Source organism: Penicillium paradoxum (genome assembly GCF_028828445.1).
Source record: "Penicillium paradoxum strain IBT 22861 chromosome Unknown utg000002l_segment0_segment0, whole genome shotgun sequence".
Lineage (NCBI taxonomy): Eukaryota > Fungi > Ascomycota > Eurotiomycetes > Eurotiales > Aspergillaceae > Penicillium > Penicillium paradoxum.
In genome coordinates this window covers 1,362,839-1,377,442 of record NW_026643180.1, presented here as the reverse complement: position 1 = coordinate 1,377,442, position 14,604 = coordinate 1,362,839, and the positions used below count along the sequence as shown (strand labels likewise).

The following is a 14,604-nucleotide window of genomic DNA, read 5'->3' as shown; positions in this document are numbered from 1 at the left end:
ATGCTATCAAGGAAAAAGAAGGAAGTGATGTAGGTCGAACTACACCTAACAATGGACGGGTGTAGGTATCTGCGTTGTCACAAGCGAATATGCCACGGTATATACTTGGACTTCCTAGCAAAGCAATGATGGGCGATTTGCGGGCGCGTCACGGTGCTTTGTCAGTGATTAAGAGCAAATAAGCTGGAAATATAAAGTAGAGACCGAGTGCATGATGAGAACACTAAGCACATGTGATATTGAATCAGACTAAAGTCAATGAAGCAAGACCAACTTGGGGCGGAAAAGCAGATCGCGATCTCCATTTCCGACACAGCCGCAGTCACGTGTATCCGTATCTAATCGATAACGGATTTTTTTTTCTTTGCGATGACGACTCACAAAGCAATTCAACGACTCGGTGTCGGTTTGAATTGATAAATGCCTCCTAAATCATCCTCAAGAGCGTGGGATGCGCTTACCCCGCCGCTCTCAGAATGGACCCTTGACGCTGTGGGCGCAATGGGCTTCACGCGCATGACCCCAGTCCAAGCCTCGGCCATCCCTCTGTTTATGCAGCATAAAGATGTGGTAGTGGAAGCGGTCACTGGAAGTGGAAAGACAATGTCATTCTTGATCCCAATTGTTGAGAAGCTGCTTCGTCTTGATCAACCTCTCAAGAAACATCATGTTGGCGCGATTGTCATTTCCCCGACAAGGTGAGTGATGCGCAAAAGCAGCTCTGTGGAGAATGTTGCTAATACTCGTTGATCAGAGAATTAGCTTCTCAGATTCACCAAGTCCTCCTCTCGCTATTGGAATTCCACCCTGCGTCGGCCACAGCCATCAAGCCCGCCGAAGATGATGCGCCTCGTGTGAAAACCTCCTCCTCGACATTGAAGGTCGTCCCGCAGCTGCTCCTGGGTGGTGGAACAACTCCGGCGGAAGATCTGAAAGCATTCCTTAAGAACTCGCCCAATGTGTTGGTTGGTACACCCGGAAGATTGTTGGAGCTGCTCTCGTCGCCTCACGTGCACTGCCCCCAAGCATCATTCGAAATGCTTGTCCTGGACGAGGCCGACAGACTTCTGGATCTTGGATTCAAAGATGACCTGCAGAAGATTTTGCGCCGCTTGCCCAAGCAACGCAGAACAGGATTGTTCAGTGCCAGCATCAGTGAGGCTGTTGATCAGATCGTCCGCCTGGGTCTACGAAACCCCGTAAAAATTGCCGTCAAGGTCAAAGGAGGAGCTGGTGTTGAAGAAAAGCGCACTCCAGCAAGGTACGGCCACTTCTCTATTCTCTAATTGAACCCGGCACTAACGGCTGAATAGTCTGCAAATGACCTATATGACAACACCCCCGCTTCACAAATATGCCATTCTGAAGCACATCCTTTCCTCAGTTCAACCCACGCCTCAAAAAACCATCTTCTTCGTGTCGACATGTTCCAGTGTCGACTATCTCGCCACAATCCTACCCATCATCCTAGGCGATAGCTTCCTGTTGGTGCCACTACACGGGAAACACCAAGCCAACGTCCGCCAAAAGAACTTCACCCGCTTCACAACCTCCACAACCCCCTCCATCCTCCTCACCACCGATGTCGCCGCTCGCGGTCTGGACATTCCCACCGTCGACCTCGTGGTCCAGATCGACCCACCATCCGACCCCAAAACCTTCATTCACAGATGTGGTCGTGCAGGCCGTGCCGGCCGACGAGGCCTCAGCATCGTTCTCATCCACCCCGGCCGCGAGGAAGACTACGTGTCCTTCCTTGAAATTCGCAAAACCCCCGTCGCACCATTCAATCTGCCCGAATTTACCGACGAACAGGCCGTGGCCTCTATAGACAAAGTGCGCAAAGCCGTGCTGAAAGACCGCGCTATGCACGACAAGGGCCAGAAGGCATTTGTCAGCTGGCTGCGCAGCTACAGCAAGCACCAAGCTAGCAGTATCTTCCGAGTCGCAGATCTGGACTGGGAAGCTCTCGGCAAGGCATGGGGACTTCTCAAGCTGCCGAAGATGCCCGAATTGCGTTCCTTTGAGGGAGACCGAACTCTCGGTATCACACTTGATTGGACCAATTACACGTACAAGGACAAGCAGCAAGAGAAGCGCCGCAAGGAGGCTATGGAGGAGGCTGCCAACGGGCAGGGCGCTGACAAGGGAACCAACAAGCGCCGGGCTACTGAGAGTGTGGCATGGAGTCAAAAGACCGAAGATCGGGAACAGAGGCTCAAGAAGAAGGAGTTCAAGAAGGCGCGGAAGGATAAGGAGAAATGGGAGCTGTTGCCGGAAGATCAGAAGCAGAGGGCTCTTGAAACCGAGCGCATGCTGGAGGAGGTTCGGGCCAAGAATGAGCAGCAGCGGTTGTTGAACCAGGCAGCCAAGGCAGCGGAGGCAGGTGGTGATGGTGAATTCAAGGGCTTCGACTAGATCTCAGAATTCCTAGGTAGCATTATAGATGCATAAGTTATTTTGATACCATGCTGTGATTCTTCCTGTGTTACTTGTCTAGTTACTCTACTAATGAACCCGATGAACCTTGTCTCTATGGCAGCTCCACGTTGATTTGAATTGTATACTGATGACTTTACGCAAACCCTACATGACGACACTATGTGACTCTACGTGGCTTTTCTAACTTGGCCGCCGCTTTTATGAGGGCTCACAGCTTCACTGTCGAGGGTCAGAGACTAGGGAAAAAGAACAGACAAGAGCAGAGTAGGTGGAAGGCGGAGTCCCTAACAACTTCTCCCGTCGTTGCCCTCTTTCAACCTCTTATCTTACCAGTGGACTATGCCTCGGATTCTCCCTGCATCTGATGCTTGAATCTGCCCTGTCGGAGTATAGAAGAGGCACCTGACCCCACACAAAAGGCCAATGACTAATCCAACCCCGTCCTGCGGCACTCCACTTGAACGAGTCGAACTAATCCACTCTTACGGAGTACTTCAGACCGAGACCAAGAGTGCCTAAGCCCAATCATAGCGAGGAAGAACCCGTTGCCAATTTGACGAGCGAAAGTTATGAAAGAAGCCGAGGCTGTCTGTTTCGATAACACGAAGAATATGGTAGTGAATGATGAGGCGTTCAGTTTTACGGCTGAGATGCGAGACCTCAAAAAGCGAACTGAAGCTCTTGAAGAGGATCACGCGATACGTCAGCAAATATCGATGAATGTTCGCCAACGTGCATTGAGTTCATGGGTTCGTGATCATTTAGGAAAAGATACGCAGAAGTATGATGAGGCAGAAAACTTGGGCAACGCTATTCCTCCGGATGACGAAGTGAGATTGGGTTGTGGTGATTCCAGCGCAGTAGAAGCCGGAGCAGTTGCTAGTCACAGAATATGATTACTTAACTTCAAAAGCTGGATATTGTATTCATGAAGATGCGCTAAAGAACTACAAGTTTTGAAACAGTCAAAATACAGAAATTTCTAGGCCCAGGCCTAGATCCATCAGAATAGAGTCCAAGGCGAGCCAGTGGAGAGGTCGCAACAAAATAGGCCCAAGGCTGAACGCATCCAAAAAGGGGGTCCAAAGCGGGCAGGAGGAAAGGCGCAAAAAAACCAGAAACAAGGTCTCTAAGGACTGCAGCTAGACCCATGAGAGGTCCAAAGCAGGCCAGGGAAAAGAGTCACAGAAATAGAGAGCACTAAGGTTCTGAACGTAGAACCATCAAACAGAGGTCCAAGGTAGACCAAGGAAAAGAATCAACTGATGTACATGAGTAACGGGTGATGCCAATCTGTTACTGAGCAGCAACGCATATTTTGGAGAGTTTTGCGGATTTTGCAGCTCGCTTTTTAGCGGCTCTTGCAGCTCGCTTTTCAGCAAGTTTGTCCATGAAGAATTCGTGTACGCCGTTGACAACTGTCTTGTAACAACGGTGGGTCTCTGTTTTCTCCATGTAATCCGTGAGGTTTTCATCAAAGGCAAGACGCGAAACCCAAGGTTCAGGCTCCGGCCAGATGATGTGCTCGAGATCGCCACTCGGGCATGCCTTGGCAAATGTACGTGGGTATGGGCCAATCCTGCGGCGACGAAGAATCTCCTGCTGACGTCGGATTTCGAGATAGCTGGTGGCGGGGCTATTTGAATAGCGATGAGCTGCGCGAAGGCGACTTGGGGTCTTCGGCTTGTAAGGCTGTGCCATTTTGCGGGCCAAGCGGAGTGGCTCTGCTTCGTTCTGAGGAGATGAAATCGGCTTTGGTTTTGGTTTAGGTGGCGAAGCGACTGGGAGTTGTGATACACTTTGAGGAGAGTCGTCGGAGCTTGAAGAAGACCACCCGGGGGTCTGGAAATGCCCCTGGTAATTGAAGTTTTCCGGGCGAGTGTTGCCAGTGCGCTTACGCTTGGAGACATGCTCATCCTTCTCTTCCGGCGCGTCTCTGATGATAGGCTCTTGAGTCATATCATCTTGGGGCGGCTGTTCTTCTGCGGCACGTTGCTCCTCCTCTTCCTCCTCCTCGTCATCATCATAAATGAAGTAATCTGGATCAAAGCCGTAACTGCATCCTGGGGGATGCGGAATGACATCCGGGGAGGGTTGCCTCTTGCGTTTCTTCTGTTCGTTTTCCTCATGTGCACGAATTTGCTCTGGGGGTGCCGGAACTGGTCCAAGTGCTGGTTTTGAACTCCGAGCACGCATACGCGCGAGCAGTTCTGGGTCAAACCCGCGGGGGTCCAGATCGTAGGTGTACTTTTTGCGCTTGGCGGTTTGAGGCTCTGCAACACGAGACCGCGGGGTTGGAGATTCCAGGTTTCGAGACACAGCAGATGAGGAAGGAGGAGCCGAGAATGGTGTTGTTATGTGAGGCTCATTGTCAATTGCAGGTTGGGCTTCCGCCACTGAAATCAAAAGGTTAGCCATTATAAAGATATGCCACGAAATGAAAAATGCTTACCTGCTGGAGCCTCTCCCGTCTGGGGTACATTTCCTCGTTGCCAAAGTCGGGTTACTGAGTCGAAAATCCACCGGCCCCATCCAGGTTGGGTGTGATTCGGTGGCAGTGCAGGAGGCAGCGCAGCAAACGGAACAACCTCATTATTGCGGGCAATGGTCTCTTCGGCTGCATGAGAGGGTGAGGAATTCAGGCGCCCAGAGTTCCCATCTTCCCCCTGCTGAGCCAGCAATTGAGGGACGCGATAAATTGTACGATCGATCCGTCCGTTCCTTTCCGCTTCACGGCGCCGCGCGCGGTCCGCATACGTTCTGCGAGGACTACCGCGAGGGCGATTTCCCATGCCAGGTGGGGTTTGAAGTACTAGCTTGTGACGTTTCGCTAACGAGTGATCGTCTTCCGAGGCTCGGTTGCGTTTCCTAGATATCGGTTCTTCCATGCTGATTAGCGTGGGTTCATCCGAGGGTTTAGGGAGATGGAATTTGCGAGGCCAGCCCCTCCAGGGAGATGGGGGAGTCCAGGGAAGTGACCAGGGAATGCGAGTAAGCTTGTCATAAACCTTTCCAGGGGATAAAGGAGGCCAAGCATATCGCAAGACAGGGGTCTCCGGGGGGGATGGAGTTGGGTGTGAAATCTCTGAAAACTCCATTTTCCGAAGCAGCTCGGCAGCACCCCCGCATGTGAAGACCTTGCTGGGGCGTCCTTCGCGTCGTTTTGACGGGCGCATGAACCTTCCGAGCTTGATGGGCTTGGTGGGCTCAGGGAGCTTGGTGAGCTCAGGGAGCTTGGTGAGCTCAGGGAGCTTGGTGGACTCAGGGAGCTTGGTGGGCTCAGGGATTTCGGGGGATTTGGGGAGCTCGGGGGATTTGGGGAGCCTGGGGGATTTGGGAAGCTCGGGAGGCTTGGGAGGGGAACAGGTCAACATACGGGGATCAGGTTGCTCAACAGACGGAAGAATGGTGACGACATCTTCCTGAGTATTTCCTTGGGCATCGGCTTGGGTATCGGCTTGAGTGTTGGTGATGGGATCTGACTTCTTCTTGCCTTTTGCGGCAGCCTTTTAGAGAAGTCTGTTAGTTGTGAACAGTTGTGACCTCTCAAATAGAACTTACCTTCTTGCGGCCGGTCTTCTTGGTTGACTTTCGCTTTGGGGCGGGTTTGTTCTGCGCATCAGGTTGTGCTGAAGACCCTTGCGTAGACTGTGCATCTGGTGCGGAGCGCGTGTCTGGCGCAGTCGCGGTAACATTTTCTGTAGCATTCGCTGTAACATTCTCTGTAGCATTCACTGTCTCTTCTGGCTGTGCCGATGGACTCTTCGTTCGGCGGCGGCGTGGAACGTATGCATCAACCGGGCGCAGAATGTTGTTCGACCGTAGTCTCATCTTGGCGATCGCGCAAGAAGCGGGAGGATATTGTATGTCGAGTTAAAGAGAAAATCTGGGGGAACTGCTTGCAACGCAGTGGATCAATCAGAAATATCAAGACTTGATATCCAAAGAGATGTAGGTATCCAGAAGGCTAGGTAACCAAATTACTTGGTGTCCAAAGGACCCAGTAACCAAAATGATGAAGATCCAAAGATCCAAAAAAAAGAAACAAAACTATCGGAAGGAAATGGCGGAAATAAGGTCGATCACAGAGACCCTAGCAAAGTATCCAAAGGCTCAAAATGTTCAGAATGAAAATCCAAGGCTTTGAAACGGTAACGTGGTAGGCGATGGAGAGGAGGAGAAGAGGAAACAGGATAGAAAAGAAGAAGAAGCTCAAGGTAAACAAGTGGTCCTAGGCGACGAGATGTGAAAAGGGAAGGAGCCGTTGCCAGGGCTCGTTTGGGCCGAGCATGTAACTTTTGAAATTCGGAAGGCGCGACCCGGCAGAATGTTTCCTCGTGTGGGCGGTGTGCTGAAATATCGATCTACATGTGTCGACGGTTGCATGGGAGACTCGATTTCTTTTGAATTTATTTATCATTCTTCGGAGCACTCGATAATCTATGGAATAGCTCTAGCCTTATAGAGAGACCGCGTTGCGTCTTTGGACGCATGTCCGCACGAAGGGCGTATATCAGACCATTTGTATGCCAGTGTTAAACCAGCCACGCGCTCCCGAACTATATCACACCACACTGACTACAACTACATAATATACACTCGTGTACATAGCATATCTAGAAACGCCAAGTATGTTGTACAGGTGGATCCACGCGATCTATGCTTCCTGCACAAAGAGCGCCGCCTCAGTCCCTTGTAGGCCCATTGCTCATGGCCCTTACTTCATTGACGACATACTTAGCCTCAAGCGTGCCAGTGGGACGACAAGATGGCTCTTGCACAGCCAGATCGTATTCATAATCAACAAACTGGCCAAGAAACTCATATTTCTTATGTTCCAGAGCAAAGCTAACGACCATTTTCTTCATTTGAAATCTTCTGCCCCTACCGGAACCAAGTAATATACCAACAATCTCTTGGAATGAGCTTCATTGACTAACAGGGCTTGTGGCGTGACGACGAATGGTAAAGCATTGGTTCCAGAAGATATAATTTACCCCAGTATTCTTGGAATTTATCATCAGCTAGGCATACTAGTGACATACATACTAGTCAGTGGTACTGATTAGTAGAATATCATTTTGTAGGCTACGGCAAAGAGAAAGCCCAGTCCTGCTTTGTCTTTGCGCCTTAAAATAAATGTGGAAAAAGAAGAAGAAAATAATGCTATTTGTACAGATGCTCTGCGAATAAAACATGAGAATAGAGATATGGACCAACAAGTACCCCTCGCTAGTTCCTAGATAGATGATACAAGGTGACACGCCGATGCTGTATTCAAAACCAGCCAATCACCAAAAACAGGAGTGTTATAGGGAGACAAAAGACCTTTTATTAGGAGATTGCCCTTTCAGAGGGCAATCTCTCCCTTCCACGCAGCGTCAGACAGTCCCAATGTCCCCATCAGGTTTTGCCACCGGGGACCTCCACGCTCCTTCTTGCGGATGTATTGCAGTAACTTCTGGCGCTTGTGCACGAGTAGTTGCAGGTTACGCTTGTTGTGCTTGTCCTTGTTGGCGGTCTCGAGGTGTCGGGAGAGGTTCATGATTTTCACGGTCAGAATGGCAGCTTGCACTTCACCAGAGCCGGTATCGGGTCCAACACGGGGTGCGCGCTCCGGATGAACAGGGCCGGATCCGTGGGCCACGGCCGAGGGCTTTGGTGGGAGATTTAAGTCTGTGTAGTGTCGGCCGAACGTTTCGATACACTTCGTAATGTTAAGGCGGACGCGGTCCTTGGTGTTTCCATTGTTCAGGTTCACAATTCTAGCAATAGCTTCTTGGGCATTGCGATGAGCTTGATTGTGCTTTTCCAATGTCTCCTGCTCCACCTGGGGATCAGCTGTGTCGCGATCGGGGGTTTGAAGCGGTTCGGCCAAGTCTTTGGAGAAGCCGAGGGCGGCATCCAACTCGTCCGACTTCAAGTAGTAGTTGATATCCTGAGCCAATGATGATGGGATATGGGATTCGGTTTGAATTGCGGTCATCTCTAAGATAAACGGGGTCGGCTGGCTCTTGACGGGGTCCCCGAGCGAAGATTGCCGTGCCTCCGCGAGGACTGTTTGGCGGGAGACATTGGCTGCCTTGCGCTGGCGCGCCTGAGCCATCAGGAAAGGGTCATGTTTCCTCCGCACTTGCACCTTGCTGGATGCGGCTCTGATAGAAGTATTGATCGAACTGGACAACGGGTTGGATCCGTAGGCTGATCCTTGACGAGTTTTGATTAGCAATTGGACGTCTGGGCCCCGGGGGCTGCTGTATTTGACTGGCGTACCGGTCAATGCCTTCAAAGAGGGCTGGACTGAAATGCGCGGAGGCATGGTGGCTGTAGCTGACGAGTAGGTGGCTCTATTCTAACGATCAACCTCTTTTCCATCGACCTTTCGTCGGGAAATCTTGCGGCCGGATGTCAAATCACGCTAATCCCAACAGGGATGATTGGTGCCTCAGGCTTCCCGTATCACGTGGGAACAATGCCAAGGTCATCCTTACATAACCATATTCCACAGCCCTAGCCCTAGCGCACGCAAGCGAAATTCTCGCCGAATCGCGACAGTGCAACAATTTCGCGGCTTGGCTTTGATCTTTTTCCCTCCATCACCACGACAAGAGCCAGACGATTGATCCTCCAATCCATCAATCCATCAATCGCCCAAAATGGCCCCTTCCCAGCTCCCCCCGGTTTTCAACCCTACCGCGCAGGACATTGAGATGCTCCTTGCCGCTCAGTGCCACCTTGGTTCCAAGAACCTCCAGGTGCACATGGAGCCTTACCTCTGGAAGCTCCGCGCCGACGGTGTCAACGTCCTGAACATCGGCAAGACCTGGTATGCGCGAACGCGAAACGACGTCTAACTGTGGTTTAGTGGTATCTAATTCATGCTTGCTTGGAATAGGGAGAAGATCGTCCTGGCCGCCCGTATCATCGCCGCCATTGACAACCCCGCCGATGTCTGTGTCATCTCCGCTCGTCCCTACGGCCAGCGCGCTGTCCTGAAGTTCGCCTCCCACACCGGTGCCACCGCCATTGCCGGTCGTTTCACCCCCGGTAACTTCACCAACTACATCACCCGCTCTTTCAAGGAGCCCCGTCTCATCATCGTGACCGACCCCCGCACTGATGCCCAGGCCATCAAGGAGGCCTCCTACGTCAACATCCCCGTCATTGCTCTTTGCGACACTGACTCCCCCACCGACTTCGTCGATGTTGCCATCCCCACCAACAACAAGGGTCGCCACGCCATCGGTCTCGTCTGGTGGATGCTCGCCCGTGAGGTCCTCCGTCTCCGCGGTACCCTCGCTACCCGCGAGACCGAGTGGGACACCGTTGTTGATCTCTACTTCTACCGCGACCCCGAGGCCGAGGAGAACAAGGAGATTGCTGATGAGGCTAAGGTCGCCGGTGCCGAGGAGGTTGGTGCTGCCGCCGTCGAGTCCGGCTTCGCTGGTGAGAACTGGGATGCTTCCGCTCCCGGTGCTGCCAACCCTGGCACTGCCTTCGCTGCTGCCTCCGCTGCCACCGCCGGTGCTGCCACTACCTGGGATGCTGAGGGTGCCGACTGGGCCGCCAGCTCCGCTCCCCAGACCACCGAGTGGGCTGAGGCTCAGCCCGCCGCTGGTGAGGCCAAGTGGTAAATTGCTTCGCTGGGACGAGGATAGTCGTTGAGAGGGGGGAAGTTTGATCACAATAAAAAGTCTGGCGATCCGGGATGATTGTGACGATTTTATGAGCCCTTTCGAGGCACAGGAATCGGAGAAATGCTCTTGTTTTCTTTTATACACCATCTATTCCATTCACCCCAATGGATTCCAATCTCCCGCAAATTCCCTTGACATGTCTATCCTAGTCTCTGTGTGCATTTCTCAAAAAACCAAAACAAACTGAAAAACAGCAGAAGAAAACGAGCTTTCACCGGGAACCTTTCAATTCTTTTGCCTCAGTGGTCTCTTACTACCAGCACTTTTTTTTATTTCCATGTTTTGCACCGGGGAGGAATTGTCATGCCAATCATTGACTGGCGCTTATGAGGGAAAGAGATCCAGTTGCTTTTGTTTACGAAGCTTCTGGGGGAAAGCCCTGTGCTGTCAATTCACAAGGTGGACTTAATCGTTACCTTGGTTTCTCCCTGTGTATATTCTAGTAATCTGAAAAGGTTGTGCTTGGTATCATATCCAGTAGGCCCTGTAGTGTATATTGTAGACTTCAGCGATTCCTCACATATAGGCACCACACGCTGTGGATCTATATGAGGTCTGAATCCACCTCTTGAGGTCTGCTTGTCCACCCCAATGCCACATCTCTGCCCCATCAAGTGGGCCAGCCTTTTTGAACAATACAACGTATTGTTGTTGGTGCATTTTGGGTGTACTCAAAACACCTATATTAGAATGCCACTCACAGGATATCACAATATCTTACAGGTTTGAGTAGAGCGGTGACAGAAAGTAATATCCAGGCAATGGATATCAGAAAGCCAAAGGTTCTGAGACGCCTTGACATTTCTCAGTGAGCTTCTATCTATAGTTTGACAATAATTTGTTATACATAATACTAGGTAGGCGCTTCCAAGGCTGCTACATCAAGGTACCTTGACACAACCGGCTTACATATGTTGGGGTATAAAAAATTGACGAAAAATCGTCAGGGAAACAATCAAAGAATGATGCAACTAGTACCCTCCGTCTGGCCACCCTTCTCAGTAGTCGTCATCGCTGCCAATCTAGCGAGATCTTCAAACGTCTCTGCGAGCAGCTCGCCTGTGACAGCGGAACACTCGGCGTACCTATCACAACGAAGCTCCTGAGCTATACGATAAGCCTAAAACAGCTCAGTCAGTCCTTTCCAGGTGTGAACTTCCATCTCATAGTTATCTACCTCTTGTGGATAGATGATCCCTTCGCCTTCTCTTCGTAAGTCCCTTTTCAGCCCTAGCATCATCACTGGGATACGCTCGCCATGACCATACTGGAAGTATCGAGTAGTATCGTTCCGCCACTGGATGGATTTATTTCAACTTAATATATGATGAGCGCGACCTCGAGGATCAAATCGGGACTTACCTCTTTCAGTCCTTCCAGCGTGTCTCGGTTGGAGATATCAAAGGCTAGAACAACCAGGTCAGGCTGAAGAGTTGACCAATGCTGGTTTGGATTAGATGTATCATAGATTTCTAAATTAAAAGTCTTCTTTGAGAACCGGATGTCGTAAATGAAAGGTTGATCACCGTCACGTAACAGTTCCGGGGTTTTTAGTCCAGTATGAGGCTGGCCTGATGGGATCGACCGTCCATTTTTGAGACGACTAGATGATGTCAGTGTGTCTCTATGTGAGGCTTATATGTAGAGCATTCAAAAATTTGAGATGACTCGCATTTCAGAACCACAATTCGAGGACAGGTATCAAGCCGACGAGGCCACCATATATATATGTACTCACGCCAAAAATGTGGATTTTCCACACCCAGCATCCCCAAGGAGAAGTAATGATACTGTTCTATCGCTTTCCGGGCGATGACCTGCCTCAGCCATTGTTGTTGATTCGATATATGTCTCGCTCTTGGAGTACTGATTCGGGCAGTTTGAATGCAGCCTTTGGCAGATCAATCAACAAGATGATTCTGAATACTTGTCTCCACTGTGCGTTCAGCACAGCTTATATCAATAGATGCCCGGGATGTGTTAATATAGCTGTACGATGTCACCTGCAGGTACATAAGAGAGACGACGAACTTTGGGTGGTAAGGTTCGATGCTTGGCAGATCGGATCGACGTGCCCGCCAGGTTGCCGATATGTAGGTACCTATGCATGTATATATTGTTTCTACGACTCTATAAAGTATAGTCTATATCTACTATAAATTGTAATGTCTATACAATACCAAAATGGGTCTTGTAGTTCTTGTAGTCAATTTTATGATATGATCAACACGTGGTACTTCAGTGTACATCAAATACATACAAGCCAGGATGCTGGGCTAGTGTAATTACAGACCGATACGAACCTTTAATACATAAAATACAACAGATAGCGCTCTGTGGAACTTTTCAATCTTTTTTGATCTTATCCAGATTGAACCTCCACACGCAACCTCAGTTGCTCGACGTGGTATGTGGAAACCGCCAGCAAGGCTCCTTCCATTGAGTTGCAACATACAACAAGTCATCAGACAAACCCGACACATTTGCAAATCTCACATCCCCACAACCCAAACCATGGCGGACATGGACAACAAAGGCCAACTCGACTATTCGAGTTGGAGTAACGCCAGCCTTATTGCGCGCATCACAGATTTAGAGCGCCAACTTCACTCTCGGACAACAGAGTTCACAGCGCCGGTCGAAGGCCCGTCGCAGGCACCCCGCCCCCCTCCCGCGCCAATCTCTACCGACGTCCACGAACCTGCGATTGAACTCTCCGAGTCCTGCAAGAACCCTAAGAAGCGGCCGCACTCTCCTCCAGAGGGCGACATCACCCAAGTGCCTGGGCCAGCACGGTTTATCAAAGCCACACAGCCTGCCAAGCTCGATCGTACTTTTGACCCCTCTAAATACTCGACGCGGTTCATTGCGCTCAAGTTCGCATACCTGGGTCAGGCATATAATGGACTCGAGCATACAAATGGCAATACCACGCCCCTGCCTACGGTTGAAGAAATAATGTGGAAGGCATTGCGGCGTACTCGGCTCATCTTTCCAGAGACTACGTCTGATCTTGAGCCAACCGAGCGCGGGGAGCGAGTCCCTATGCGCCCATATCACCTTTACTGGGATGGATGTGACTACTCAAAAGCAGGCCGTACAGATAGGGGCGTGAGCGCCTTTGGACAGGTTATTGGGCTGAGGGTTCGCAGCCAACGGCCCAAGCCCAAGCCCCCAGTTGAAGGCGAGGACGCCATGAACATTGACTCAGGATCTACTGAAAAGGCGTGGGACGATGTAGCTGATGAAATGGACTACATCAGTGTTTTGAACAGAGTGCTCCCGGAAGACATCAGGGTTTTGGCGTGGTGTCCTAATCCACCACCTGGTTTCGATGCCCGCTTCTCCTGCCGCGAGCGTCGCTATAGATACTTCTTCACCAACCCTGCGTTCTCCCCAACTCCCGGGCCTATTGGCTTTGAGAACCGTGCACAGAATGGCAAGGGACCACGTGCTGAGTTCCGCGAGGGCTGGCTCGATATTGAAGCTATGCGCGAGGCGGCCAAACATTTCGAGGGTACACACGATTTCCGGAACTTCTGCAAGCTCGACACCAACAAGCAGATTGATAATTTTGAACGCATTATTCATCATTCTAGTATTCAGGCCGTCAATCCCAAGACCAACCCTGTGGGCTATGTTGGCCGAGCTGGCTTCCAAGCCAAGGAAGGTTCTGTCCCTGAATCTGATTTGACAACTCCTGGCACATTGTCCCAAAGCATTCCTCAGGTCTACTCCTTCGACCTCCATGGTTCTGCCTTTTTGTGGCACCAGGTGCGACACATGGTTGCGATCCTGTTCTTAGTCGGACAGGGGTTCGAGTCCCCATCTATTGTTCCTGAACTGCTAGATATTGCCAAGAACCCACGGAAGCCCACATATGCCATGGCCGATGACGCTCCTCTGGTCCTTTGGGACTGCATTTTCCCGGAGCCAGATTCTGGTAGCCGTCTTGATTCCTTGAACTGGATTTATGCCGGTGACAAGAAGGCAAGTGCCAAGGGCGATAGCAAATTCGGAATGCGTGGAACTGTTGAACAATTGTGGACAGTCTGGAGACAACGCAAGATCGACGAGATTCTAGCAGGTGCCTTGCTAGATTTGACTGTCAGTCAGGGTGATCAGAGTGTGGAAGGCATTAACGGTCACCATTTGATCTCTGGATTGTCTAAGAGATCAAACAGAGGCGCCAAAGTCTGGCAAGGTGGTGATAGTACCGTTGTTGGTGGGAAATATGTCCGTGTGGATGAGAAGTCCAAGATGGAGACCGTGGAAGTCCAAAATGCCAAAGGACTTGTCACAAAACAGCGAAGGCTGGCAAAGATTGAGGCTGCAAAGGCATCACTCTTATAAGTTTCCTTGTATATACTCATTTATAGAGCAATGCATATTGCATTCAGACCGAAACAGGCCTTTGCACAAATAAAAATTCATTAGTGGAGGTGCTGTTGATATAGGGGACTTG

General features: G+C 50.7%; 7 protein-coding genes across 7 annotated transcripts; 4 read left to right on the top strand and 3 right to left on the bottom strand.

Annotated features, from left to right (window-relative positions):
• Positions 1 to 420: 420 nt before the first annotated feature.
• spb4 (ATP-dependent RNA helicase SPB4) lies at positions 421 to 2,418 on the top strand (the record flags this gene model as incomplete). Its single annotated transcript, XM_057171588.1, has 3 exons — positions 421 to 698; positions 755 to 1,261; positions 1,314 to 2,418. The coding sequence occupies 3 exons, from the start codon at positions 421 to 423 to the stop codon at positions 2,416 to 2,418; spliced, it is 1,890 nt and encodes a 629-aa protein (XP_057035491.1).
• Positions 2,419 to 3,011: 593 nt separating this feature from the next.
• N7457_000519 (uncharacterized protein) lies at positions 3,012 to 3,338 on the top strand (the record flags this gene model as incomplete). The annotated part of the gene is made up of 1 exon (XM_057171587.1): positions 3,012 to 3,338. One exon carries the CDS (start codon positions 3,012 to 3,014, stop codon positions 3,336 to 3,338), a length of 327 nt encoding a protein of 108 aa, XP_057035490.1.
• A 400-nt stretch (positions 3,339 to 3,738) lies between these two features.
• Positions 3,739 to 6,273, bottom strand: N7457_000518 (uncharacterized protein; the record flags this gene model as incomplete). Its single annotated transcript, XM_057171586.1, has 3 exons — positions 3,739 to 4,838; positions 4,895 to 5,948; positions 6,004 to 6,273. The coding sequence occupies 3 exons, from the start codon at positions 6,271 to 6,273 to the stop codon at positions 3,739 to 3,741; spliced, it is 2,424 nt and encodes an 807-aa protein (XP_057035489.1).
• Positions 6,274 to 7,792: 1,519 nt separating this feature from the next.
• Positions 7,793 to 8,761, bottom strand: N7457_000517 (mitochondrial 37S ribosomal protein uS15m; the record flags this gene model as incomplete). The annotated part of the gene is made up of 1 exon (XM_057171585.1): positions 7,793 to 8,761. The coding sequence occupies one exon, from the start codon at positions 8,759 to 8,761 to the stop codon at positions 7,793 to 7,795; it is 969 nt and encodes a 322-aa protein (XP_057035488.1).
• A 238-nt stretch (positions 8,762 to 8,999) lies between these two features.
• rps0 (40S ribosomal protein uS2) lies at positions 9,000 to 10,076 on the top strand (the record flags this gene model as incomplete). The annotated part of the gene is made up of 2 exons (XM_057171584.1): positions 9,000 to 9,268; positions 9,338 to 10,076. Exons 1-2 carry the CDS (start codon positions 9,099 to 9,101, stop codon positions 10,074 to 10,076), a joined length of 909 nt encoding a protein of 302 aa, XP_057035487.1. The 5' UTR covers positions 9,000 to 9,098.
• A 1,018-nt stretch (positions 10,077 to 11,094) lies between these two features.
• On the bottom strand, positions 11,095 to 11,969 carry N7457_000515 (Small GTPase superfamily Rho type; the record flags this gene model as incomplete). Its single annotated transcript, XM_057171583.1, has 4 exons — positions 11,095 to 11,259; positions 11,317 to 11,436; positions 11,502 to 11,742; positions 11,878 to 11,969. The coding sequence occupies 4 exons, from the start codon at positions 11,967 to 11,969 to the stop codon at positions 11,095 to 11,097; spliced, it is 618 nt and encodes a 205-aa protein (XP_057035486.1).
• Positions 11,970 to 12,653: 684 nt separating this feature from the next.
• Positions 12,654 to 14,492, top strand: N7457_000514 (pseudouridine synthase DEG1; the record flags this gene model as incomplete). Its single annotated transcript, XM_057171582.1, has 1 exon — positions 12,654 to 14,492. The coding sequence occupies one exon, from the start codon at positions 12,654 to 12,656 to the stop codon at positions 14,490 to 14,492; it is 1,839 nt and encodes a 612-aa protein (XP_057035485.1).
• Positions 14,493 to 14,604: the final 112 nt, after the last annotated feature.